The sequence below is a fragment of the Macaca thibetana genome, chromosome 11 (genome assembly GCF_024542745.1).
Source record: "Macaca thibetana thibetana isolate TM-01 chromosome 11, ASM2454274v1, whole genome shotgun sequence".
Taxonomy (NCBI): Eukaryota; Metazoa; Chordata; class Mammalia; order Primates; family Cercopithecidae; genus Macaca; species Macaca thibetana.
In genome coordinates, this window is record NC_065588.1 from 75,543,602 (window position 1) to 75,570,856 (window position 27,255).

Sequence of the window (27,255 nt, forward strand, 5' to 3'; positions counted from 1 at the left end):
GCTCATGGCCACAGAGGGGTTAAGTGGAAAATGAAATCCAATCTGTGTTATCCAAGCACAGGATTCAGTGGACTTCAGCTCTGTAAGACCCATTGGGTGAGGAGGTCCTAAGCAACCCTGCAGAAGGAGAGCCTTGGAAAGGGCCCAAGTGTCGTAAAATACACACCTCCACATAGATGTCTTACCAGGCCTTAGTCCCTGTGCCTTTCCCTGTGTCTACAAAAAACCTGGTAAGAGGGCTGACTTAGGGGAATGTCTCTATATAAACACTTACATGACATTATCTTTCCATTAATTAATATACTGAAAATATAAGTGTCTGCTATGTGCCAGGCACTAGCTGAGCAGGAACTACACAAAGTTGGATAAAACATTTTAAAATTATTCTTAATTACCTATGGATGTGAATGCTACTGTACTTGAATAATAATGAAATAACTAGCATGCATGTACACTTTCCACATTCTAGGCACTGTTCTGAGCACTTTATCTCATCTCGTTTAATCCTCACAGCCAGGTGAGATCAGTACAATTATTATCCCCATTTTATGCAATAGGAAACTGAAGCTTAGAGAAACAAAACAATCTGCACAAGGTCACCTACCTAGTAAGTGGCAAGCCAGAGTTTTCAAGCTGTGTCTGTCTGACTTCAGGCTTCAGCTCCAAACCCCTACTCTGTGTAACCTAACAGGTGTTTCACTCACACAGCCATCTCTACACTATCCATTGACCTTCAGCCATATGAAAACAGAGAAGAGAGCACTTATCGCTTGTTTAGAGAAGGTGGCTTGCTTTTCTTTTTCTAATTCACTCCTTAAAATAATCCCTTTCTTGCATTTATCCCTCTCTTTTGCAGAAAGCATATCTTTCCACCTATTTTATCATATGTGACCGCATTAAATCCCTATAAGGAGAGAGGAATAAACTTTATTACCCCTCCTGAGTCAAGGCACTGTAATACATCTCCTCTTAGTCAATCTGTTTAACTCAGGCAACCTCAGGAACATAAAGGAAAGTCGGAAGCTTGTGTTTGGACATGCTTCTGCTCCTCTGAGAAACCCTTTCACCTCAACAGTCTACAGATTTCCAAGGAAGACCTTGAGACGGTCATTCAGGAATTGTAGCCTGTTGTTTCCTGTGCATTCAGGAAGACATGAAAGCAATTACAAATTGCTTAACAGACGATGCATATTAGAGATGAAGAGTCTGGCTGCGAACACTTACACCAGGGAAATTCTGCCGTGTGATTTCTTTTCCAGATCGGCACCTTGTGCTAACAGTATCTTACTGGCATAATGTTGAGTACTCCTAAATAATGATCCAGTATAAGAAGAAAATTTAAATTTCAGAAACTTTCACTACATAGAAGAAAGAGCATGGATGTCTGTGCTTAACAGACCTGTTTTCTGAGTTCTAATAACGTTAGGAAAATTACCTTACAGGGCTGACCCTCTATTTGTTCATTCACAAAATGGAGATAGTAACTATATTTCAGGGCTGTGAAGATATGAAATAAATTACATGAAATACCTAGCGTATAGAAGCTGTTCCTTAAGTGATAGCCTGTTATTGACATTGACTAACATTTATTGAGCACTTCGTATATGCCAGGTGCTGTTGTTTGCACTTCATATGTATTAATCCATTAAATCCACACAACGGTCCTTTCACATAGGTACTATTATCATTTGGATTTTCCTGATGAGGACATGAAAGTCCGTAAAGTTTAAGAATATTACCAGATCACATAGCTAGTAAGTAGTAAGCCAGACTTTTCGAACCCAGGAGTCTAACTGTAGTCTTAATTATGGCACTCACTGTCTCTAAAATCATTCTTGGGAACCTAACATCTTTTAGGCATACAGACTTAACCTCCAGTCCATTTTCGTTTCCTGCAGTTCCTTATTCATAAACCTAGAAAATATTTCTCAGTGACCCCTGGAAAAATTGCACGAACTTCACTCTGCAGCCTGTTCAGTTTTACCCTCACACGCAATTGAGAAGTGTTGTTAATTTATGACAGCAACAGCTTCTTTCAGAAAACTTTCCCGCCTAACTCTACTAATCTCACCTATAAGCGACATCATTGGCTCATTTCTCTACCTTGAATTTCACTCTGGATAAATTTAGAAGTCACCTTTTATAATTTTACACATTTTCTTTAAATTTTTCCCACAACATAAACCTACAAGATTCTTCTTTTTTCTTAACAGCTTGCAAAAGTAGTCATATATACCTATGATTCATTTCCTTCAGCCAAATGGTCTCAAATATTCAAGAACTTCAACTGCCTAAAGGCTTTCTTCAGATAACACAATTGTGCATATACTCTTTTCAGCTTTAAATTCAAAATACTTTCCCTTAGATTTTTCATATTCTCCTAGTTGAAAGATTTTTTAGGAAATCTAAAATTTATGTGATTTTTTAAATGTATGTCTTTTGAGTTATTTTCTTCTTTTATTTTGCCAAGGATTAATATGCATTTTAAAGCAATAGGAATAATTTGTCCCTTTGCAGCACTTTTTATCCCTTTGCAGAATTTATCAAACAATAGTTACTACTTTTATGAAGTACATTTCCATGGACATCTACAAACTTCTTTAAATTACAGTGTCAGTAGTAAACATGCTTTTATGAGATTCCACATGTGGAAAAAAAATAACTTTTTAAAAATGTTTAGTTTGATCTCCACCCAATATGATATAATATAATATAATTATAGGTAAAAGTCATAAATAAAAATAGTCATAAAAAATGATAAAAGTTATCTGGTGAAATTGATTAGCAATTTATGGATCATTTTTCTCATTTACATTTTTCTAGAAACTTATTAATTTTTCTTCATCAAAATGTGATGCTCAAAAGTTGAAAGCCAGAATGCCATCACAAATAAGGAGGAAAATTGTCATAGTTTAGAATGCCTGAAGTTACAATTGCATAATATATGCTGTTAAAAAATATATCCTCTATTAGTCATTTCTCATAAAAATCTGTGATGAACTTTATATGACTAAAAAATCCCTAGCATCTCAGCAGGGTCACTCCAGCTGTCAGTCTGGATACATGCAAAATGAAACAAACAACATATACCTATTTTCTTTCTTTGTCTGAAAAGGATGGCTTTCATTCCAATTCACATCATACTCATTTGCAGATAAACTATATTTTTGCACTGTGTGATTTAATGACATCACATTTTCATGCAAAGGACCATTGAATTCCCTCATGATGTTCTGATTTTCTTAACAATGAACACCAGTGAACTTTCCCCTAGGCAAACCAGATGGAAACTAAATTGTTTCTGCAGAATGAACAACTTGTGAAATCTTGGCAAATGGAATTCCAAATATGCTTAGAGATGATCTTGACTTTCTCTGTAACTCTGCCACAACATGCAATGCATTTAAGGCCTTCATGGGAAATACACTAATTAATTGCATACCCTGTAAGCAGAAATGAATGAGAACAGACGATCACTATCAAAGGAATAAAAGTCAAAAACTCTGAAAAGAAGTAATATGCAGCTGGGACATCTTCACTAAGAAAGTATGAGTTTAATGTACATATTGTGGGAGGTATTCCCTTGTCATCTTTGAATTGGTTCTTTTTAACCTGTTTTGTGAAGGAGGTAACTTAAGCACGTTTCTTCGCATTGTTTCAAATACGTTATTTAGCTAGTTATATGAAAATCTGAATTCAAATTCTTAATCTATGTGTCTATATTTGCTACTTCACACACTCCCACCTATACACCAAAATGGAATTAAATGGACTGTGCATGAAAAAGATTTTGTTTCTGTTACCCGCAATCTAATTATATTATTTTCACAGTGACATTATGAAACTATCCAGTAGATGCAACATGCTTGTCGCACAAAAGATAAATTGTGCTTTCTTCATTTCAAGTAAAGAATCCTTATAATTCTCATAACATTCCTTCTACAGAGGGTTATAATTTCCCCAGATGTGAATAAAATGGTCATAGTTATCATTAGGTTTTATATCTTGTCTTAGTCCATTTAGGCTGCTGTAACAAGATACCATAAACTGGGTGGCTCATAAACAACAAAAATTTATTTCTCACAGTTCTGGAAGCTGAGAAGTCTGAGATGAAGGTGCCAGCAAATTCAGTGTCTGGTGAAGTCCGCTTACTGGTTCATGGTCTTTTCACCGTGTCCTCACATGTCAGAAGGGGCAAAGGAATTCTCTCTGGCCTCTTTTACAAGGACACTCCTCCCATTCAGGAAGACTCAGCCCTCATCACCTATTCACCTCCCACTGGCCTCAGCTCCTAATACTATCACCTTGGGAGTTAGGATTTCAATGTATGCAGAGGAGACGTGAACATTCACAGCACAGTATACCTATTCAGAAATTCAAATATGCCACCTCAACTACTATGTCATCAAGTAATGAGGGCTTTTTTGCATTTTTACAAGGTTCACTCATATCTAAATCTAAATCTAAAGAGGGTTATTTTGCATCTTTACAAGATTCAGCCACTCAATATCTTTAAAAAATAATGAGGCAAAGTCAGGGAAATGCTTTTTAGAAAGGGTTATTCTACCGGCATTAAACTAGCAAGAAAAAAAATATTGGCATCTTTCATTTATAGAACAGGTTTAATTTATCAACACTTTTATATTTTGACTTGTTTATTCTTACCGGCTCTTTGTTATAAAAGATAGTAACATTATTATTTGTAAATCTAATAACAAACCAGCCAAATCCCCAGTGTTATTTATGTATCATTTTCTAAACCTATTCATTTATCTCAAATTGTGATTGCTTTTTCTTTGTCTCCTTTACATTTTTTCCTGCCTAGTTAATTCTCCAGTAAACTTTATACATTGTCCATGACATTGCTCTTCTTCTGGAAAGATTGATACTCAAAATCCTACTTTATATTTTTACCTTTGCTTTTAATAAGAAACCCAAATGTATCTTAACTTTTTTTTTTTTTTTTTTTTTTTTTTTTTTTTTTTGAGACGGAGTCTCGCTCTGTCACCCAGGCTGGAGTGCAGTGGCCGGATCTCAGTTCACTGCAAGCTCCGCCTCCCAGGTTTATGCCATTCTCCTGCCTCAGCCTCCCGAGTAGCTGGGACTACAGGCGCCCGCCACCTCGCCGGGCTAGTTTTTTGTATTTTTTAGTAGAGACGGGGTTTCACCGTGTTAGCCAGGATGGTCTCGATCTCCTGATCTCGTGATCCGCTCGTCTTGGCCTCCCAAAGTGCTGGGATTACAGGCTTGAGCCACCGCGCCCGGCCTGTATCTTAACTCTTAAAAAAAAAAAAAAAAAAAAACTGAGTATCAGCTATGTGCTAGGCAGCTTTTTTTTTTTTTTTTTTTTTTTTTTTTTGAGACGGAGTCTGGCTCTGTCGCCCAGGCTGGAGTGCAGTGGCCGGATCTCAGCTCACTGCAAGCTCCGCCTCCCGGGTTCACGCCATTCTCCTGCCTCAGCCTCCTGAGTAGCTGGGACTACAGGCGCCCGCCACCTCGCCCGGCTAGTTTTTTGTATTTCTTAATAGAGACGGGGTTTCACCGTGTTAGCCAGGATGGTCTCGATCTCCTGACCTCGTGATCCGCCCGTCTCGGCCTCCCAAAGTGCTGGGATTACAGGCTTGAGCCACCGCGCCCGGCCAGCTTTTTCTTTTTAACATCACTATTGTCTATAGCTTAGTTTTTCGTTTTTTCCTCATGGTCTTGACCAACTAACTCCAAACTTTTCTTACTGAGGTACAAACTAAGAATGACTATTTTCTCTGTCCTATGCCTTTCCCACAGTAACAACAAAAAAAAAATCTCTTTTACCTGTAACTCTATATTCACCTTTAGCCATATGATGCACACTGCTAGGCAAACCAATTAAAACCCGGGATGTGTTTAATGAAAGAGGGAGAAATGTGAGCAGATATTTACAGCACAATGTTGCAAGTGCTATACTGAGGGTTTGGGAAGGTGTTATAGAAATGCAAAGAAAGAAGAAGGGCCAAATGAGAATGGTCAGGGAAAGGCTCAGTGAGGAGATCATAGTTGAGAAATGAGCAGGAGACCAGTAGGAAAACAAGGGAAAGGAAGTTATATCAGGCAGATGAAGTAGCATGTTCAAAGGCTTGGAGGCACAAGAACATGGTGCAATCCAGAACATGCAAGCATCAGCTCTCCTTGTTCTATTTCCTGCAACCCTATATGAATTTACTTTCATGTAGTAAGATTTCTGTTGTGTAAGCTTAATCTCCTTTGATATTTCTTTGATAATACTTCCATCATTTTTCTTTTTATGTTCCTAGCCTTTATCCTCTACTCTGGCATCATCTTCATAGGTTGCCCTTTGTGTTCTCAAAAATTTTTTCAAGTGGGACCACCTTTTCCAAGAGCCTGTCAAGAGGTCAGGTTATGTTTAACCTGGACCCTCCCATATCTACTGTGTTAATCCTTCTTGCTCATAAAGATTAGGAGATCCAGGAACATTCACAAAGCTGGTCTTTTTTATTTCTCATGACACACTGACACATCTAACTCACTTTTTCCTTCCCCACAATTCATTCTTCCACTCCAGGTGACATTCTTCCACTATTGATGAGTATCAAAACACCCCAAGCCTATCCCTTCAGGTGTGTTGACCTTCCTCTTACCATTATTGTAAAGTGCTTGTGCTTAATAGTAAATTCCATTCTGCTTCCAACGCTGCAAGCAGTGCTTTCCTACACTTGTGCGATTTTATTTAGGCCCCCAAGACCCTTTCCACTAGATCTTTCTTTCTGGAATCTAATGTCTCCTCTTGTCAGAATGTCCTTTCTTCGGGAACTTGGGTTTTATCCACAGAAAACCTGTTATGTTTGTCTGTTTTTCCAGCCTTTCCTTGTATTTCTTCTGTATTTTTTTATGCCTTTCCTTGTATGCCTTTCCTTGTGTTCTCTGATGCTTTTGTTCTCTGATGCTTTTTTTTTTAACTCCCAATCCTTTCTTTATTCCTCTGTGGACTTCAAACACAGGTCTGTGTTTGAAAAGGCAATGGTTTCCCTTTCCTCTGCAATAACCATCTTCTCCAAGCACCTTTATCTCGGCTCTTGCTCTTTCTGACTAGCTAATTTAAATTCCTGCTGTACCTTTAAATCCATTTTGAGAGAAGTATAAATAATATGTAACACTGATAACATTTTCCACCATTCAATCAGCAATAGTTTACCAACACATACACATACCCAAAATACCCAATGACAACCTCTTTTTAGGGTCCATCCATTCAAAAACACATACCCTGTGCTAAACCTGTCATGCTACCTTGTTCTTATCTGAGACTTTTTTCCAAGCACTTTCTTCTCATGTGATTTGTTGACACACATGTAAAGGACATCTCTGGCTGTTCCAGCATCAGCCAGAACTTGTTTCTGTTCTGGATTAAAAGCAGCTGGAAAGTAGAATGTCCCTGTTCACCTTGACAGCTTTCTATTCCATACTTATGTTTCCCTATCCTAATGCCAAATTTCTCTGCTGCTGTTAATGAAACTTTACTACATCATAATGGGATTTTTCAATGAAATTGCCATATGACCTACCTCCTGTGTTACAGTCCTGAGGAGAACTAACAGCCTTTGGCTTTAAATTGCTTGGGGAAATCACCAGTGCCTCCTGCTTTTTCTCCCGATACAGCCTACAAAATATATCCATTTTCTCTATCATCTGAGATTCACATCAAACTCTTTATTTCTGTGGACTTGAATTACTGCAAATACGTCTCCTGGGTTCTTCCCAATTGAGCTAATAATTAGGGTCCTGCCACATAGTCCCTCTCCAGGCAAGAGCTCTCATCCATTATGAAGTAAGTCCACAAAAAAAGTCTTTCAAAATCCTTCCATTGCTTTCCCCATGATTCCTGAGTTGATTTTCCTTATCTTCTCTCTTCCTTCTGTCCTCTTCCTAATGGAAGATAAAATAGACAAATTAGCACTTTTTCCCCTTTATTCTCTTCCTCAAGCTTCTTTTTTTTTTCTCCTCTATATCTTTGTCTATTTTCCCTACTGCTTTGTCTCCCTAACTACAATTATTTGCCTTTTTTTCTTTTTTTTTCTGTCTTCTCTCCTTTTTTAAGTGTCCAATTTGCATTTGCCGTTGACAGATGCCATGGCAAGCTAGCGCCAAAAGTAGAGAAGCTGGCTTTGGCCCCCTCTGACCTCCCTAACGCTGCACTCATTCATACATTCATTGAGACAGGATCTCAGTCTTTTACCTAGGCTGGAGTGCAGTGGCAATCAGAGTTCACTGCAGCCTCGTTATAACTTCTGGGTTCAAGAAATCCTTCCACCTCAGCCTCTGGAATAGCTGGGATGACTGGCGCACACCACCATGCTGGGCCATTTTTTTATTTTTTATTTTATGCATTTATTTATTTATTTTATTTTGGGGGGTAGAGACAGGGTCTTGTTTTGTTGTGCAGGCTGGTCTCAAACTCCTGACTTCAAGAGATCTTCTGCCATAGCCTCCCAAAATTTGGGGAGTACAGCACGAGCCACTGTGCCCAGCCCCTAACACTCCTTTAGATAGCTCTTCTCTTCTCACCACCTTCTGTGTGACTTGCCTTAGTCTATCCCATGTCTTTTATGTCCTCCTTTTTGGTTCTCCTCCCCCCCAGTGTTGGGCCGCCCTTGGCTCACAGATAGATTGTGCGCCATCTTCACTGATAGGTAAATAGACATTTACAGTCAATATTGCAGTAGACAAAACAGATATTATTTATCCATTTTAATGGTGGGAGGAGCACATGCTCATCATGCACCTAGGAGCTGATTAGTGGCAGAACTCAGGTCTGCTGGGCATTCCCTACAGCTCTTCTTTTATGACGGCTCCCTGACAAGAAGGAAAACCTTCCTTGGATGATGGCATCTCTAAATGGTTGGCCATTCCTATTCCCTCCAGAGATTTCTTCTTGGTTACCATTGTCCCAGAACTAAAAAGAGAAAAATATTATTTGGATAGAACAGCATCCTGGCTTCTGAGCTTTCTGCATAAAGACTCCATTTTCCCCATGATACCCTCTCAAGTTAATTAGGATGCACTAGCAGGAGTAGCTACAGAGCGACAGAACTTCAGGATACAAAGTCTTTGCAGTCATTGAGTATGATTAGTAAAAATGTAATGCTGCTCTGTCAGGAAGCCTGTGTATAAATCATTCAGATACATATCTCTGCCACTAAAGACTATGCTTCTCAGAGTTAAAAGTACTAAACAATGACTTCCAAGGCTTATCTGCCATTGTTTTTCATGAGCGCTGCAGGATCAATAGCACACTTTCTGGTATATTGCTTTAAAATGCCTTTTTTCTAACTGTGCAGGTCAAAGCTGCATTGTTATTTAGAAATATATGTTGCCCATATTTCAAAATTGCTTGGTATCCACATTTACATTTACATTTTAACAGAGGATAATACTGGTTCCCATAATCCAAATCACTATGAGGCAGCTTTATCCCAGAGCCTCAAAGTCAGGTGAGGACGGGAAAGTAGAATGTTAAAATTGAATTTGACCCAGCAAACCGAGGACATGTGGTTGACAGAGGGAGAATGTTAAAGTGGCAAAGCAAGCTGGTAAAGGCTTGTCTTTGGACACCGTCCACAAACTGCTCTCCATTAGTTTCTTTCCACTTCACATGTCCTCAGGCAATCGGCCATTTACCTGGATTCCTATTTAGCCCTCTACTGAGAGCAGCACCCAAGCTATGGGGCCGACCTACCATCTTCCTCATTTTTGACCATTTCCATTGACTTAGAGAAATCGTCCATATTCCAAGAAAATGTCAACTAAAAAATTTTCTTTTTTCTTTTTCCTTTTGTGTTTTTTGTTTTGTTTTGTTTTTTTGGACAGGATCTTGCTCTGTCACCCAGGCTGGAGTGCAGTGGTACAAATCATAGCGCACTGCAGCTTCAAACTCCTGGGCTCATGCAATCCCCCTACCTCCTACCTCAGCCTCCCAAGTCAGTGGGATTACAGGCATATGCCACCACACTCAGCTAATTTTCTTTAATTTTTATTTTTAGCCACTTTGTTGCCCAGACTGGTCTTAAACTGCTGAGCTCAAGTGATCCTCCCACCTTGACCTCCCAACAAACTGAGATTACAGCTGTGAGCCACCACATTTGACCAACTAAAATTTCTTTTTTTTTTCTCCCTCCCTCCCTTCCTTACTTCCTTCCATCCTGCCTCTCTCCCTCCCTCCTTTCCTCCCTTCCTTTTATATTTTTGTATTATGCTTTAAGTTCTAGGGTACATGTGCACAACCTGCAGGTTTGTTACATATGTATACACGTGTCATGTTTCTTTGCTGCACCTATTAACTCATCATTTACATTAGGTATTTCTCCTAATGCTATCCCTCCCCTCTTCCCCCACCCCATGACAGGCCCTGGTGTGTGATGTTCCCCACCCTGTGTCCAAGTGTTCTCATTGTTCAATTCCCACCTATGAGTGAGAACATGTGGTGTTTGGCTTTCTGTCCTTGCGATAGTTTGCCCAAAATGATGGTTTCCAGCTTCAACCATGTCGCTACAAAGGACGTGAACTCATCCTTTTTTATGGCTGCATAGGATTCCATGGTGTATATGTGCCACATTTTATTAATCCAGTCTGTCACTGATGGACATTTGGGTTGGTTCCAAGTCTTTGCTATTGTGAATAGTGCCACAATAAACATACGTGTGCATATGTCCTTATAGTAGCACAATTTATAATCCCTTGGGTATATACCCTGTAATGGGATTGCTGGGTCAAATGGTATTTCTAGTTCTAGATCCTTGAAGAATCGCCACACTGTCTTCCACAATGGTTGAATTACACTCCCACCAACAGTGTAAAAGCATTCCTATTTCTCCACATCCTCTCTAGCACGTGTTGTTTCCTGACTTTTTAATGATCACCATTCTAACTGGCATGAGATGGTATCTCATTGTGGTTTTGATTTGCATTTATCTGATGGCTAGTGATGATGAGCATTTTTTCATGTGTCTGCTGGCTGCATAAATGTCTTCTTTTGAGAAGTGTCTGTTCATATCCTTTGGTCACTTGTTGATGGAGTTGTCTGCTTTTTTTTTTTTTTTTTTTTTTTGTAAATTTGTTTGAGCTCTTTGTAGATTCTGGATATTAGTCCTTTGTCAGATGGGTAGATTGCAAAAATTTTCTCCCATTCTGCAGGTTGCCTGTTCACTCTGATGGTAGTTTCTTTTGCTGTGCAGAAGCTCTTTAGTTTAATTAGATCCCATTTGTCTATTTTGGCTTTTGTTGCCATTGCTTTCGGTGTTTTAGACGTGAAGTCCTTGCCCATGCCTATGGCCTGAATGGTATTGCCTAGGTTTTCTTCTAGAGTTTTTATGGTATTAGGTCTAACATTTAAGTCTTTAATCCATCTTGAATTAATTATTGTATAAGGTATAAGGAAGGGATTCAGTTTCAGCTTTCTACATATGGCTAGCCAGTTTTCCCAGCACCATTTATTAAATAGGGAATCCTTTCCCCATTTCTTCTTTTTGTCAGGTTTGTCAAAGATCAGATGGCTGTAGGTGTGTGGTATTATTTCTGAGGGCTCTGTTCTGTTCCATTGGTCTATATCTCTGTTTTGGTACCAGTACCATACTGTTTTGGTTACTGTAGCCTTGTAGTAAAGTTTGAAGTCAGGTAGTGTGATGCCTCCAGCTTTGTTCTTTTGGCTTAGGATTGTCTTGGCAATGCAGGCTCCTTTTTGGTTCCATATGAACTTTAAAGTAGTTTTTTCCAATTCTATGAAGAAAGTCATTGGTAGCTTGATGGGGATGGCATCGAATCTATAAATTACCTTGGGCAGTATGGCCATTTTCACAATATTGATTCTTCCTATCTATGAACATGGAATGTTCTTCCATTTGCTTGTGTCCTCTTTTATTTCGTTGAGCAGTGGTTTGTAGTTCTCCTTGAAGAGGTCCTTCACATCCTTTGGAAGTTGGATTCCTAGGTATTTTATTCTCTTTGTAGCAATTGTGAATGGGAGCTCACTCATGATTTGGCTCTCTGTTTGTCTGTTATTGGTGTGTAAGAATGCTTGTGATTTTTGTACACTTATTTTGTATCCTGAGACTGCTGAAGTTGCTTATCAGCGTAAGGAGATTTTTGGCTGAGACGATGGGGTTTTCTAAATGCACAATCATGTCATCTGCAAACAGGGACAATTTGACTTCCTCTTTTCCTAATTGAATACCCTTTATTTCTTTCTCCTGCTTGATTGCCCTCTGGCCAACTAAAATTTCATACAATGATGGATGCCATGTTACCCATTAGAGGGTGAAACAGTGTTTCATACTGTTTTAAAAGACCCATAGAGATCTACAGCTTTAGCTAAAGGTAATAAATGGTAGAATTTCAAGTGCCTCAGCACACTATAGCATAAAGAATCTTTTGACAAGGACATTTTTGGAATTCACTTTTCCCTACTCTGCACTAAAAAGTCACAGAAGTAATTATTTACAAATTCCTCCATTTTCTCTATAGTGGTCCTTTATAATACATGTTTCTATAATGACACCTACAATTTTATGTTGAATTTTTGTTTACATGCCTGTCCACCCCAGCACTGAAAAAGCTTCTTAGGGCAAGGACATGTTTTAATCATCCTTTGTTTCTAGCTCCTTTTGGCATTACTGGCATATTGAAAACCCAGAATAAGGGTTTGACCTATAAGACTAATCTTTACTCATTTTCTACAAGCCACAGATTAAGTGGATCACTAATTATACTTCTGAAAACACTGTTTAGAAGTCATTTATTTATTAGTATTAATTATTTCAGGCTAGGCTACAATAACAAATAGGCCCAAACATGTAATGGGTTCCACAAAAGAGAAGTCTACTTTTTTGCTTGCTCAATAAGATAAGGAGGTTCCAGCTTTGCAGGCAGGATTCTGCTTTATTAAATCTTCAAGGATCCTGTCTCACTGAACCTCTGCCAACTTCAGCATTTCAGCATGTAGTTTCCAAGGTCACTCTGAGGTCACTATCACAGACATAGAAGAGAAAAAAAATCATGGGTAGGAGTTCTGGGGGACTGGGTCTAGAAGTGGTACACATCACTTCTGTTCACATTCCATTAGCTAGAACCCAATCACAAGACTACATCTAACCACAAGAAAGGCTGGGAAATGTAGTCTAGCCGTGTTCTGAGGAAGAAGAGAGTGGACTTTTGGTAAACTACAGAGACTCTGGCAGGCTCTGCCAGAGTGGAATACTCAATAAATATATTCATTCTTTAGCTTCATAAATATGTACTCATAATACATGCGCCAGGTCATCTGCATATAAATAAAAGGGTACGATGTAAAGGAGATCAAATTCATGGAAGTGAGATATAATCAAATAATCACACAAATCAATACATCATTACAAACTAATAGATATTTTAAAAGAAGAGTACAAGGCACTACTAACAAGTCCATTAAAAGGGTCTGATCTAGTCTGATGCATCAGTTGAGTCTTCGCTAAATAAATGAATTTTGAGGAGAGACGTGAAAGATGAGTAAAAGTTAACTAAGTAAACGGGAGGGTGGCAAGAGGGCAGAATGTCAAGCAAAAGGAACTGTTTATGTGAAGCCTCTGAAAGTGTAGGTGGCATGGCACAGTTAGTGACATAAAGAAGGCTTTCTCCTTGTGGCTGTTACACAGAGGGAGAAAGAGGGATGTGATAAGGCAGAGGAATAAGCAGGAAATAGAACTTGAAGATTATTCTAAATGAACGTAAGAATTTGGGCCTTTTACTCAAGAGAGATAGGAGACCTACCTAAGGATTTTAAGATTTGGTTTTTTGATGTTTGGTTTTTTAGAGACAGGGTCTTGCTCTGTTGCCCAGGCGGAGTGCAGCAGCACAATCATAGCTCACTGAAGACTCAAACTCTCGAGCTCAACTGATCCTCCTGCCTCAGCCTCCTGAGTCACTGGGACTGCAAGCATGCACCACCATGCCTGGCTATTTTTTTGGTTTTTTGTAGAGACAGAGTCTGGCTTCGTTGCCCAGACTGGTCTCAAATCCTGGCTTCAAGCTATTCACCCTCCTTGGCCTCCCAAATCTCACCCTCCTTGAGATTATAGGAGTGAGATACCATGCCTGTTATTTAAAAGGTGACTCTGTCAATTGTATTCCAGGAGTCAATTTCAGGAAACCAATTAAGAGGGTATTGAAGTAATCTATATGAGAGATTATTTGATCACATGGTGAAGACAATAAGGACGGAAACAAGTGAACCTATTGAGAGATTTTGTAATAAATAAAATCAGAACTCAAAAGAAGTCAGTGATCAACGATCAATGATAATGACAGTTTTCTGGCTTAAGCAACCCGTTGGATGCTAGTATCATTTGTTGAAATCGAGTGAACCAGATTTAGAAGAAAGATCATAATTCAGTTTTTGGCATTTGAGTCTAAAACGAGTGTGAGATATTCAATGACTAGTGGACAGTTAGATATAAAAGTCTGGGGCTTAGAGAAAACATCTAAACTAGAGATACAAACTGGAGAATCACTTCCATATTGTAACTAAAACCATATACTGGGATAAGATTAGTTTATGAAGAAAAGATGTTAGCTATAACTATGCCCTGCAAAAAGAGACCAAGAGTGAGTGGCCAGGGAGGCAGAGAAACTAAAATCATGAAAGCATTGTATTACAGAATCCAAGGAAGAGAAGGGAGTCAATAAATTCTGCTGAAAGTTCATGGAAATGAGACCTGCAAAATATTAATGTTTCACTAACATGGATGGCATTTGAAATCTTAGTAGTGGTCATTTTAATAAAATGGTGGAGAGAGAAATCAATATAACATGAAAAATGGGGACAGTCATTGTATCCAATTTCTTTAAGAAATTTGGCTGTGAAAAGGAGCAGAGAGACATGACATGTGTAGAAAAGAGGATAATTGAAATACGAATTTTGTTATAATAATAGCGAACACTCACACAGTACATTTTATGAGCCAGGACTCTTCTAACTCTTTTTTACATACTAACTAATATAATTCTACTGACTCCATCACTATTCTTCCATTTTAGAGATGAGAAAAGTGAGGCACAAAAGAGAAAGTACACTGTCGGAGGCTTAGTAGGTAATAAGAAGCAGACCTGGGAATTGAACCTGAGTAGCCTGACTATAGAGTCTATGTTGTCACCAAGTCACTGAGCAATCATCTAAGCATATTTTAATGTTGAAGAAAAGATCTCTAATGTTATTTTTTCTTTTGTCAGTAGTAAACTATTTGGCACATACTCCCAATATTTCTGTCTATCTTTAAATCAGATATACATTGTGCCATACCAACATATGATGTGTTTAATAAAACATATAAATGAAACACAATTTTAAAAATATGGGATAGAAGTAAATATAAATAGAAGGTCTAATGTTTTCTTCTCGTACTCCAATGGATTACGTTATGAAATCCGCAATGAAGATAACTAAATAAGAGAGGGAAAGGAGAGAGAGAACTGAGTGCATTTACTGGTTTTGATTGCATGTGACAAATTTCCACAAATTCCATGGCTTAAAACACCCATTTATTAGTTCACAGTCCAGTAAAACAGAAAGAATACCAGACAGGTAGCTCTAATAAAGTAAAATCATGGAAATGTATGATTTCCCGGCCAGAAGAACCTTCAGGACCATGTTATCCAAACCTGTTTTATAAAAACAAGGAAGGTGGGGCCCCGATGGTTAAGCAGTTGACCACATTTCACCCCCTTCAAATCCTTCTTACACAGACCTTCCCTGAACTTCCTGTTTCAAATTGCTATCCTTATCCCCTGCCTACTTTACATGTTTCCACAGCACATACCTCACCAAACATGTCTTTTATTTTACTCATTGTTCATTGACTTTGCATGTCTTACTGACCACTGTGCCCAAGGGACTAGAACAGTGCCTGGCACAGAGGAGGTACCCGATAAATATCAGTTAAACCAAAAAATAGTGAATGAATACCCATGGCGGTCCAGTACTCTTTCCACCACTCTCTACTGTACTTTACTGTCACCTTTTGTTTGTTTCTGTTGTTGAGACAGGGTCTCGCTCTATCTTACCAGGCTAAAGTACAGTGGCGCGATCTCTGCCCACTGCAACCTCCACTTCTTGAGCTCAAGTAATCATCCCACCTCAGCCTCCTGAGTAGCTGGGATTATAGTTGCATCACCACACCTGGCTTTTTTTTTTTTTTTTTTTTTTTTTTTCCTGTAGAGACAGGGTTTCGCCAAGTTGCCCAGGCTGGTCTCAAACTCCTGGGCTCAAGCAGTCTGCCCGCCTCAGCCTCCCAAAGTGCTGGGATTACAGCCATGAGCCACCATGCCTGGCCTACTGTCACTTTTCAGAAGCATTTTGATTTTCTATTTTCATCCTTATTTTGATCACATCAGAATATCTGCTTTTCTGTGAATTATTATTTCTAATGGGACCACAAGTGTATCAGTTAATCAAAATATAAATTATGGATATCATGAGGAGATTTTGAACTTCTAAATCATAAAGTGGAAATCCATTTTCAATTAAATTACATGAATTTTATACTTATAGAAGAGTAACTTGGTTTAAGCAGTTCAAGTGGTATAGTACTGTGGACATGCATTCCTGTGCCTAGAACACTCGCGCCCTCTTGTGGACAGGGTTCATCCTGACTTCCTGCTGAACCTTCCTTATGTCAGCCCAGGTAACGGCTCCTCCAGGACACTTACATGTCCCCTGCCCTCGTCCTCCTCCCATAACCAGCTCTGGTTAAAAGGGGAAAGCTAGAAGGCATGTTTTAAAGCTACATTTGCATGGCCAGCACATTGATTTTACAAAGAACATGCATTTGGGGTGGCTTGCAGAAATTTATAATGATTGTTGGGGTAATAAATCTCGAATTAAAGTTCCCCTCTCCTTAGTTCTGTTACTAGACCCTGGAAAGTTTTAATCTTCACCTCCTACAGCGTTTGTGCCACTTCTGTGGTACAGTCAATGCATTATATTGTTACTTATCTAGTATCCATAGAGCCTAGACTAGAACCTAGAAGAGTCTATGGTGGAACTCAGTAATTATTTTTTAATTAGAAATGAACGAATATAAACCAATGAATTATAGAGAATGCCTAAAGAATAAGCATCCAAAGAGACATTCTCTCTTTCACCTGAACAATTTACTGTACATTTGTACACTAGGCCAGATTCAGTCTTTCTAGCCTGAACACATCACACGGCAACATTTCACACTGTGACCATCTGGTCCATTAGATGTAAATACCGATTTGGCAGATACTTAAGGAGTATGAGAGTAATGTGGGAATAAAATGAAGATGAAAAATACTACCACCCAAAGATATATTTAAAGCCACCCATTAACTTATTAAAATTAAAAACATGACATTGTCCTTCATATAAGTGAAGACCATCTTAGTATTTTTATTAATGGGGACTAAGCAAATGGTCTGAGTTTTCATTTGAGAGATAATTAGGTCTCCATTTGTTTGTCACCTCTAAACAAGACTCCCAACCTCAGAGAAACATCATCTACTCATCAAAGAACATGTTACCAATTTAACACATAGAAAAATATTCCTACAATTAACATAAATAGAATGTCCTTTTAAAATGTCACAGCATTAATTCAGGTACTTTTGAAAAACTCACTCAAGAGTACAGTGTTTCCATCAAATGTATGCGCTTAGCCCCATTTGCAAAGGTCACTGAAATGAACCCATCTTTTTCCACATAAAACGATGTATGGGGCTACAGAAGCCATTAAATTAATATTCATTTTAAATCAAGCTTTTTATTTATTCTTTGGAGATGACCTCTGTTCTAATTATCTATAATGCTTTCCAAAAAGGAAAGGTATTTTTGTCATTGTCTAGTAAATCATTAATTTTGTGTCTATTCAGTGGCTGCATCTTTTTAAAAATAATGAAGTTATCAGGCTGCTCAGAACAAAGCTGCCTTCTGATTGTCAGCTCCATATTCTAAAAGAGCAGGTTAATTTCGCTGAATCTCACAGCTGGAACTTTTCTAACACTAACTGGCAGGTTCCACCTAGTGATCAAGGCAATGACTAAAATAAATTACACATAAAGCTGAAATTCCTAATAGTAATAAGGCCCCTTCATGAGATAATCACACCAGCAAAAGCACTTATGTGTTGGCTGCAACCCTACAGAGTCTTGAAATTATCTTATAAAAACTGTACCTCCAGAAATGGTTTTGTTTCTAGTTTCATGGCAGGGCTAATATGGCAGTGTCCATAGTACTAGGCACAAAGGAGGAGCTCCAAAAAAATTCCCGACTTGACTGGATTGAACTGGAGACACTGTTGTTAGAGCACTAACATCAGTGCTATTTGCAAAGCAGATGACTGGTGAAGTCCTCATTTCAATACAGTCAACTGACAATTATTTAGAAGCCTTTATTATGTGCCTGGAGCTAGGCATAGAAAAGTAGTATATAGTCCCTGCTCTTCTGGAATTTAAGGTGAGTTGAGCTCACATATAAGAAATAAATAGGGAAAAAGTAATCTCTAGGCACCATTCTACTGGCTATAAAGCAATTGCTAGCAAAAATCCAAGTGGGCTAAGAATAATAAGGATACTAAGGAGGGTTTGTTTTTTCGTTGTTTTTTTTGTTTTGTTTTGTTTTGTTTTTTGGAACATGGACTAGGGCTTAATGGTTAAGAGTAATTTGATTAGGCAGAAGGGAGTAAAAGCATTGCAGATGGATTTTCAACTAAGCAAAAGTCTGGTAACTGGAAGGAATATAGCTCACAGAGAAACAGTGATTGCTGTAGCAAACTTCCCAATCTTTGTACCATCTTCATGACCAAGGCATTTATTAGCTGGGCTGAAGGGAGTGTTGATGGCTTATAGCTCACAACTGAGTTCCGCCTTCCTGGCATCACCCTCATCTGAAAAGATGCTGACCCAAGATGTAGGAGCAGCCCACATCCAGTATTTGGGGGATTCAGGATGATAAAATCTCATCCTTGTTGCCCCAGTTCCAAATATCTTTGAAGAACTCTCAACGCTCCAGAGTTCCCCATAGAATTGACTGAGGCCTTTGATGTAACTGTGTCGTCACAGCCCAACTTCTCTGCCTGTGTAATCCTAATTCCCTCGCTCCCAAAGAGGACTTGATCTAAAGGACACACCCCTATAAACCTCATGTTGAAAATCTGCCTGAGTCTGCTTGCTCAGAGAACTCAAGACAAACGAAGATGCTGCAAAGACCAACCTGACTTATTCAGTTCCAGGGAAGCTGCATGTTCTCATTCAATAGGCATAGACACTATTCGAATGCTGGGAACACAGCAGTAAGAAAAACAAGTCTCTTCTCTTATGGATCTGATATTCTGGTGAGGAAAACCTAAACAGACATAATAGAATGTCAAGTAATGACATGTACTAAGACAAAAAAGAAGCAGGGCAAGAGGAGAGGTAATGTTTGTGTTTAGGACTGCATTGGACTACGTTAGACAGAGTGGCCACGGAAAAAGTCCCTAAAGTCACATACAAGCAGAAAGCTGAATAAACTAATGAAACAATTCATGCCAGTATCTAGGAGAAGAATATTGCTGACAGAAGGAACAGCAATGCAAAGACCCTCAGATAGAAGGGTGCTTGGCATGTTTGGGGACGAGGAAGTGAAATCTGGAGAATAGTGGTAGGATACAAAGGGGTCAGATCACATCAGACCTTTTAGTATAAGGAACAGATGTTATTCTAAGTAAAAAGGGAAGATATCAAAGGGCTTTGAGTAGAATTGTTCCATGATCAGATTTCCATTTTAAAAGGATCACACTGCCTTTTAAGCAAGAAGGGAACTAGAAAGGAGCAAGAAGAGGTGCAAAGAGGCTATTATGAGGCTACTACAGAGGTCTAGGTCAGAAGTGACAATGACATGGACTTAAGGTTGCCACTGGTCATGGCTTGCCTGGGACTGAGGGTTTTCCCAGGATGCAGGACTTTTAGATCTTAAACCAGGAGGATATTGAACAAATCAGGACATTTAGTCACCCAACTTGGACCAGAGTGATAACCCTATGAATGAAGGCATGTGGTCAGGTTCAAAATATATTCTAAGGGTTGAAGAAGCAGTGAAACAAGAGAAAATGGTTTAGACATTTAGGACAGAGGCAAAGTGTAAAACTTCTTGAAAGTCAGGAAGAGGGGTTCAGACCTTTCAAACATTCACTTGGCATTAGTATGTAGTATGCATTGAATTTTGGAGAGACTATAACTAAAGAGGTCTTTACTCAGACTATTTCAGAAAAAATGACAGAAGTGTCACTAGGGCTCAAACACAATGGAGCTGATGGTAAAAATGGAGGTGGAGGTGATTGAAGTGGTAGTGTTGGTAGTAGCAGAGGTCATAGTGTAGGATGGTGAAGGTGGTGGTGATAGTGGCAAGTATCATGTGGAGATGGTGGTCATATTGACATGGATGTGGAAGTGAAAGGAAAGAAAGAAAGGCAGAAAAGGAAGGAAGGAAGGAAGGAGGAAGGAAGGAGAGAGAGACAGAAAGAAAGAAATAAAGAAAGAAAAGAAAAGAGAGAAGGAAGGAAAGAGAGAGGGAGAGAGAGGGAGAGAAAGAAAGAAAGAAAAAGAAAGAAAGAAAGAAGAAAAGAGAGAAGGAAGGAAGGAGAAAGAGAGAAAGAAAGAAAAGAAGGAAAGAAGGAAGGAGAAAGAAAAAGAAAGAAAGAAAGAAAAAGAAAGAAAGAAAGAAAGAAAAGAAAAGAAAGAAAGAAAGAAAGAAAGAAAGAAAGAAAGAAAGAAAGAAAGAAAGAAAGAAAGAAAGAAAGAAAGAAAGAAAGAAAGAAAGAAAGAAAGGAAGGAAGGAAAGAAAAGAGGGAGGGAGCGAGGGAGGGAGGGAGGAAGGAAAGAAGGAAGGAGGGAGAGAGGAAGAAAGGAAGGAAGGAAGGGAGGATCCAATCTAGAGACATTTACAAAACGAGAAATATTAGGACTTGTGGGTTAAATGAATAGAGGAAAACAGAGGGAAAGGAAATTGAGATGTGTTAGTGACCCTGACAGAAGGATGTTGGAAAGAATAGTTGAGGAGAGGGATTGGTATTGAACATTAATTTAGTTACAGATATAAAGTAATAGTGGAATAACCAAGTGGATGGCCAACTGGAATATTAGTTTCTATCATTCCAGACAGCAGTGTACTAGTAAAGAAACTCATGATTTTGAGTCAAAAGAGTCTGCCCCAGTTCCTGAGACAGCTATGTAACCTACACCATCTGAGTCTCAAAGTCTTTATATATAAAATGGACATAACAGTACCTAGTTCACAGGGCTATTCTAGAAAAAAAGCAGACAAAATTGTCAAGGAGCAGCAAGGATCTGATTTGGGTATCTTCTTTTTTCTTTGCAAATTTTCCAAGAACGCTTTTAGTCTCCATCACCATAATCCCACCAAAGAAAAACTTTCTTTTTAATTTAGAAAACCTTGGTTTCTAGAACTTTGGAGTGACAAATAAAATATTTATATTAAATGTTTATAAATTACTACGCAGCCATCTTTCTTCCAAACTGGCATGCCAAAACTATGAAAATAGAGTTTGATGTAAAACTCTTCATATAAAACTATTGGGTTCTTCTAATTCCTCTATATTGATGGACAAGAGATATAGTAAAACCTTCACATGCTAGAACAAGAGTCTAGGGTCAGAAGTGCTTTTCTTTTCATCACAGAAGTTCAATGAAAGACTTCACTGAGGAAATGAAAATATTTGTTTCCAAAAATTCATACTGGCATGAGTCTTTAAATCTGATTCAGGGTAACAACACTGGCTTACTATATAAGCCACAAACACAAGCCTTGTTTTGACTGGGGCAGAATAGAACACACCTTGTGGGGATGACACAGAAGTCCAGATCGTCCTGCCATGAGTGTCCTTCTGGCAGGCAGTATCAGGGCCTCCCCAGGATGCATATTCTAGGTCTTGTTTCACATGAACTTCAAGTCCCTCATCCTCCACAACATGTGAGAGATACATGACAATCATATCTGCAAATGTCCTAAATCAATTAATCTAGGATCAAACCATCAGGTGGTAAAAGAAAGCTGCCCTAATTTTCAAACTTTTGGTAGACAATTATTAAAGCTGATTCTTAGAGCATTAGGGGAAGCATATACTTAAACCTCCAAAAACTTCACTAACAAGACAAAGGTTAGTATAAACTAGGTATTTTCCTTGCCATTTCCTGGAAATGAGTTTTTCTCTATCTTGTTGATGCCCATAAAGGACACAAATTTCAGGAAAATCAAGGGCTAGCTTTCAAATATTTTGGAGATCCAGAAGTAATAAAGTGTTAAAACTTTTTGAAAAGTAACTTCAGTTAATTAATATAAACTACACATTCAATTTGGCATATCAATTATGATAATTTTATGAGCAAATGAAATTTTACATGTTAAAGTTCTTAAACTAATGAAGCAAATGTAGATCTGTAAAGGGTGCTTTAAAAAAAGCACTTTTTCACATTTTTATTTCTCCCAAAATGCCCGTATTTTTCTTCCAAACACTCATTCTTCCCCCATCCCATAACTTTAAAATTGTAAGTAACATCACAGGTTTCTCCTGCTTCCAGCATGCTTTTTCAAACTGTACAAATACTCTCTTCTGAAAATAAGTATTATGTAAAATATTTTACATTTCCTATGTGTCATAAGATTGAGGAATAAAAAGATATTGGAAGAAAGACATTTGTGACATTTCTCTGTTTAACACAATTGCAATGCCCCTAAATTAATCATGGAATTAGATTATGGCCCATAAAGGGAGATGTTATTTAAGAGAGAGCAGTGATGTCTGAAATCCCTAATTAAAACAGTTAGAGTAACCTGAACCTGTAACACAATCAGTTCCCCAAGGAGGCTATTGTGGAAAATAGACAGAATTCTGAAAAAAAAAAAAAAAAAAAAAAGAGCCCTCCTCCTAATGAGCATTTTGAACAGCAATTTTGTTCATTTACATTTCTCTTGTCCCATAAAGTTCAGATAAATTTGTCCATATTTTATATTAATTTCCATGATATTGTCTCCCATTCTTTATTTTCAGAGACTCTGAAGAGTAATTTATTCCACTAGCCTCTCCTGTTGTATAAATTAATTCCTAAGAGTGTGTAGGCACATCAGGTGAATTCAGCACATTAGAAGTAACTCTTTATTATTTATATTAATGGAAGGGGGTTATGACCTAGATAATTCAACACAGGTATTTTCTAAAGTTTCCACTTTTTAAGTTTTGAAACTGTGTGGAAAGTGATAATTTAATCATGGATCCTGTCTTCAAGGAGTTTACAGTCATGTGGGAGAATTAAGACATATACACAATAAGACAAAAACAGAGTTCTTAGTAACATAGAGATGTATGGTAAAATGCTATGGGGACTCAAGAAATGAATGACTTGGAGCCATAAACATATATGGTAATGTTTCCAGCACAGACATTACTTTAGCAGAAAGAGGCGCTATTTCTCCCTCACACATTGAATGTATTACCTCTCAATTATAGATAAATTACAACCTTTCTCTTTTGAAAAATGGATATAACGAATATACCCCCCCAAAAAAAGAGGGGGGGAATTACATTTTCTTACCTGTTAAATTACATCTAGGCGCCTATTTCCACACTGGAGACTCTGGCTGACTTAACATATATGTCAAGTTATAGATAAAGACACATATAGTCATAATAAGGGTACAACTTGAAAGTGCCTTAGTATATGGCCTTCTGTAGCTCATTCCTATGTTAAAAGTCTATCTGCAGAAGTCTGACATAACTGTTGCCTTCTATAGCATCAGAATTCACATTTCATTGTGGGAAACACTAAAATAAGTCCTGATTTGCCATCCTGCATGTCAGAAAGCACTCTAGAGCCTGCAGTATCTGAGGGGCATACAACAAACTCTCTCTCTTGCACTCTCTCTCTATCTCTATCTCATGCTTATAAATGTGAATGCAAATTCTACTTATGTTGAACAATAATATAGTTCTTAATTAATCACCCTAGAAAATAAAAAACTTAAGGTAGGATAATGAGTAGGAGTCTTTTCCGAAAAAATGTAAAATTCCCTATACCATCATCATTGTAAACATTTGATCAGTTGTTCAAAAACGCCTGAGTACAGGACTGTTGAATGGTCTTTGGGCCTACGTTATGGTATCAGCGGAATAACATGAGAAGTTATGAGATGCATTTGCATTGTGTTAATATGAATTTCCATTTTCTAGCCTGCTGCTCAGATTTTTAGGATTAGGAAAAAAAGTTAGACCTCACTTAAGATGAGTAATACTAAAAATGCAAAACCTTATCCTTTGTTACATTTCAGCTATCAGGAATTCAGAATTTCTCATCAATAAACAGAATTTAATGAAACACAAATGCAAGTCTTTTCCCCAAAAACCTAAATATAGAGTATTAGAGGTCATCCTATTTGAAATGTAAAAGGACAAAAATTTAGGTAGATTGATTAGACTAAAGCATTAGGCTTTTTTCAAAGTTACTTAATAAAAATATGAAAATTTTGCCAAGAGTTTTGCAGTGCTATTCAGAGCACAGACTCTCTTTAAAAGTCATGTTGTTCTCATTTCCCGCACCATTGAATTATAGATATATTTTGATGAACATTAAAGTATAGATATTTGTTAAAAACTGAAATAGATGGTCTTAAAAAAGAATAAAAGCTGTTATTACTCTTGATACCTTAGTCAATGAAAGGCCACTGTGTAAATGCCAATGAATCTAAAATTTTCAAATTCTAATCAACATAATCCTCCTCTTGAAGAATTTACAATATATATGTTAAAAGTCTATTTACTTGTATTTGGAAAATTACTAATGCTTTCTTATTGGTTTTCTTAGCAAGAGAAATTGGGTGATATCTGCTTCTCCCTTCGCTACGTACCTACTGCTGGTAAGCTGACTGTTGTCATTCTGGAGGCAAAGAACCTGAAGAAGATGGATGTGGGTGGCTTATCTGGTAAGCCTGCGGTGTTTATTGATTTTTTTCAAATGCTGTTTCATCGTGGATACCAAATGCATGGCGCACATGCTGCGACTCCCCACTCCTTAATTGATCACAGTTCTCTTTCCTACGGAGCCTGGAAGCAGTCTCAGAATTCATCCCAACACAGTGCCCCAGGAAGCCACTCTCAATTTATAGGAATTGGCATAGAAGATGAAATCTATTTTCCTTCTTTGGAGCCAAAGTATCCATTGTCTTTTTGATGGCATTGAAAGCTGAAAATGTTTGCTTCTTTTCTGAAAGGGAGTACTTATGACAGATAATAATTTTGTTGAGTGTGGAGGGGGTTTTTGGTCAAAATTCACCCGCGATATAAAAAATAATGTTTTCTCTGAGACTTATTTATTAGGTATTTGATAGCCTAACATAGTTCCTACAATACCATTTATTAAAGACATGGTATTTCAACATATATGCATAATGAAATCTCTGTTTGAGAGTGAACCCCTATGGTAATGCATTTAATTCCACAGCTTACATTGAGGATGGGAGAGATGTGGGGATTTAAAGTTCTATACAACCCAATCTCAGTAAAACATGGTGAATAACGTATACCCTGCCTCAAAAGCAAAGTCAGGTCAAGGACTTGTCACTTCCACGGTTGAACATAATTTTTCTTCTTCTCCGTATGATTAAATCAATTATATTTTTAATTTTCCGCTAAATCATTAAAGTGTGAGGAATTTTCTTGATATGCCACAAGGTCATCATAAATTGACTGCAGTTGTCATTGTTTGTGGCTGTGGAATTACAACCAACATTACTGCTTATTCAATGCTTTCTTTAATAAAAATATTGCAAACTTCAAAAGGTCATCTTAAGGCAGCATGGTGATTTTTTATTCTAAAGCATAACAGCTAAAAAGTGCTACAGCTGAGCTTCCCCTCACTTACCCACTAATTTGTCAGCCAAATTCTCCAGGTACCTAACTTTATTTCTCTTTATAAATAAGTCATCTGGGGAAGCTGTACTAATTCTTTCATGTCATTAAGACCCTATTTAATAACTTGCTGTTTTTATTGTGCCTAGTAGTGTAACACAGCAAATGTAAAGCAAAGAGCACAGTATTCTCTAGAAATACAGAGTATTTAATGTGACTATAAATGAAAAACATGCAGAGAAATTTTTAACTACAATAACAGTTCACTCCCAGATTATTACTTAGTATCCTAAGGTAATTTCAGACACTTTTAACATTTCCCTGTCCTTTGGTTCAACAGCCAACTATCATGACATGATTTCTTTGTATCCTCTCTCTTATGCTTTATCCCAAATGTCCATGTCAACCATCCCCTCATCACCTATGTCTAGTACTCTGCTAGTCTTCCTAAGGCATCCTATATGCTTCAGCAGAATTCCAGAGCAGTTTTACCATGAAGCCAGAAAAGCGTCAGGGCCCCTCATTTGTCCTGGCTTCTTCCAGGGTCCCAGAAATGAATTCCCGTCACCATAGATAGATATTTCTTTTTTTTTTTGAGACGGAGTCTTCGCTCTGTCGCCCAGGTTGGAGTGCAGTGGCCGGATCTCAGCTCACTGCAAGCTCTGCCTCCCAGGTTCACGCCATTCTTCTGCCTCAGCCTCTCGAGTAGCTGGGACTACAGGCGCCCGCCACCTCCCCCAGCTAGTTTTTTGTATTTTTAGTAGAGACGGGGTTTCACCGTATTAGCCAGGATGGTCTCAAACTCCTGACCTCATGATCCTCCCGCCTCGGCCTCCCAAAGTGCTGGGATTACAGGCATAAGCCACCGCGCCTAGCTAAAAAGCCCTGATTTTAAGGGCTCCTCACTGCCTGTGGAATTAAGCCATAATCACTCTCTTCACTTAAGTATACGTACTGTAGATATATCCAGCCTATGTCATGCCATATCTCATTTTCACCAAATTGACCAGCACACTATTTTGCAAACAAACTATACAACTTTTTGCCTCCATTACTTGCTTAGGTCATTTCCTTCACCTGGAATTCTCTTCCTGCCAACAATGTCTAGCCAATTCCTACCCATTCTTTAGGCCCAGCTTAAGTACTATCTCCTCCATTCATGCAATAAGCATATATTGTGTCCCTACTTTAAGTCAGCATTGTTCTGAGCACTAGGTTTACATTAGTGGATAAAACAGTGCACAGACCCTCCCCTCCTGCAGCTTGCATTCTAACGCAGGGAGACAGAAAATAAACCAACAGAAAGCAAAAGCATGAGTCT

General features: G+C 38.2%; 1 protein-coding gene and 1 long non-coding RNA gene across 6 annotated transcripts in view; one reads left to right on the plus strand and one right to left on the minus strand.

Moving 5' to 3' along the window:
• LOC126931274 (uncharacterized) overlaps positions 1 to 27,255 on the minus strand; it is a 634,186-nt gene that overhangs the window by 538,389 nt on the left and 68,542 nt on the right. The window lies entirely within an intron of this gene.
• SYT1 (synaptotagmin 1) overlaps positions 1 to 27,255 on the plus strand; it is a 596,758-nt gene that overhangs the window by 465,990 nt on the left and 103,513 nt on the right. For all 5 annotated transcript variants that reach the window (XM_050749297.1, XM_050749299.1, XM_050749300.1 and 2 more), the window contains one exon: positions 24,892 to 25,009. In XM_050749297.1, coding sequence (XP_050605254.1) covers positions 24,892 to 25,009 — 118 coding nt within the window. The remainder of the gene's footprint in view (positions 1 to 24,891; positions 25,010 to 27,255) is intronic.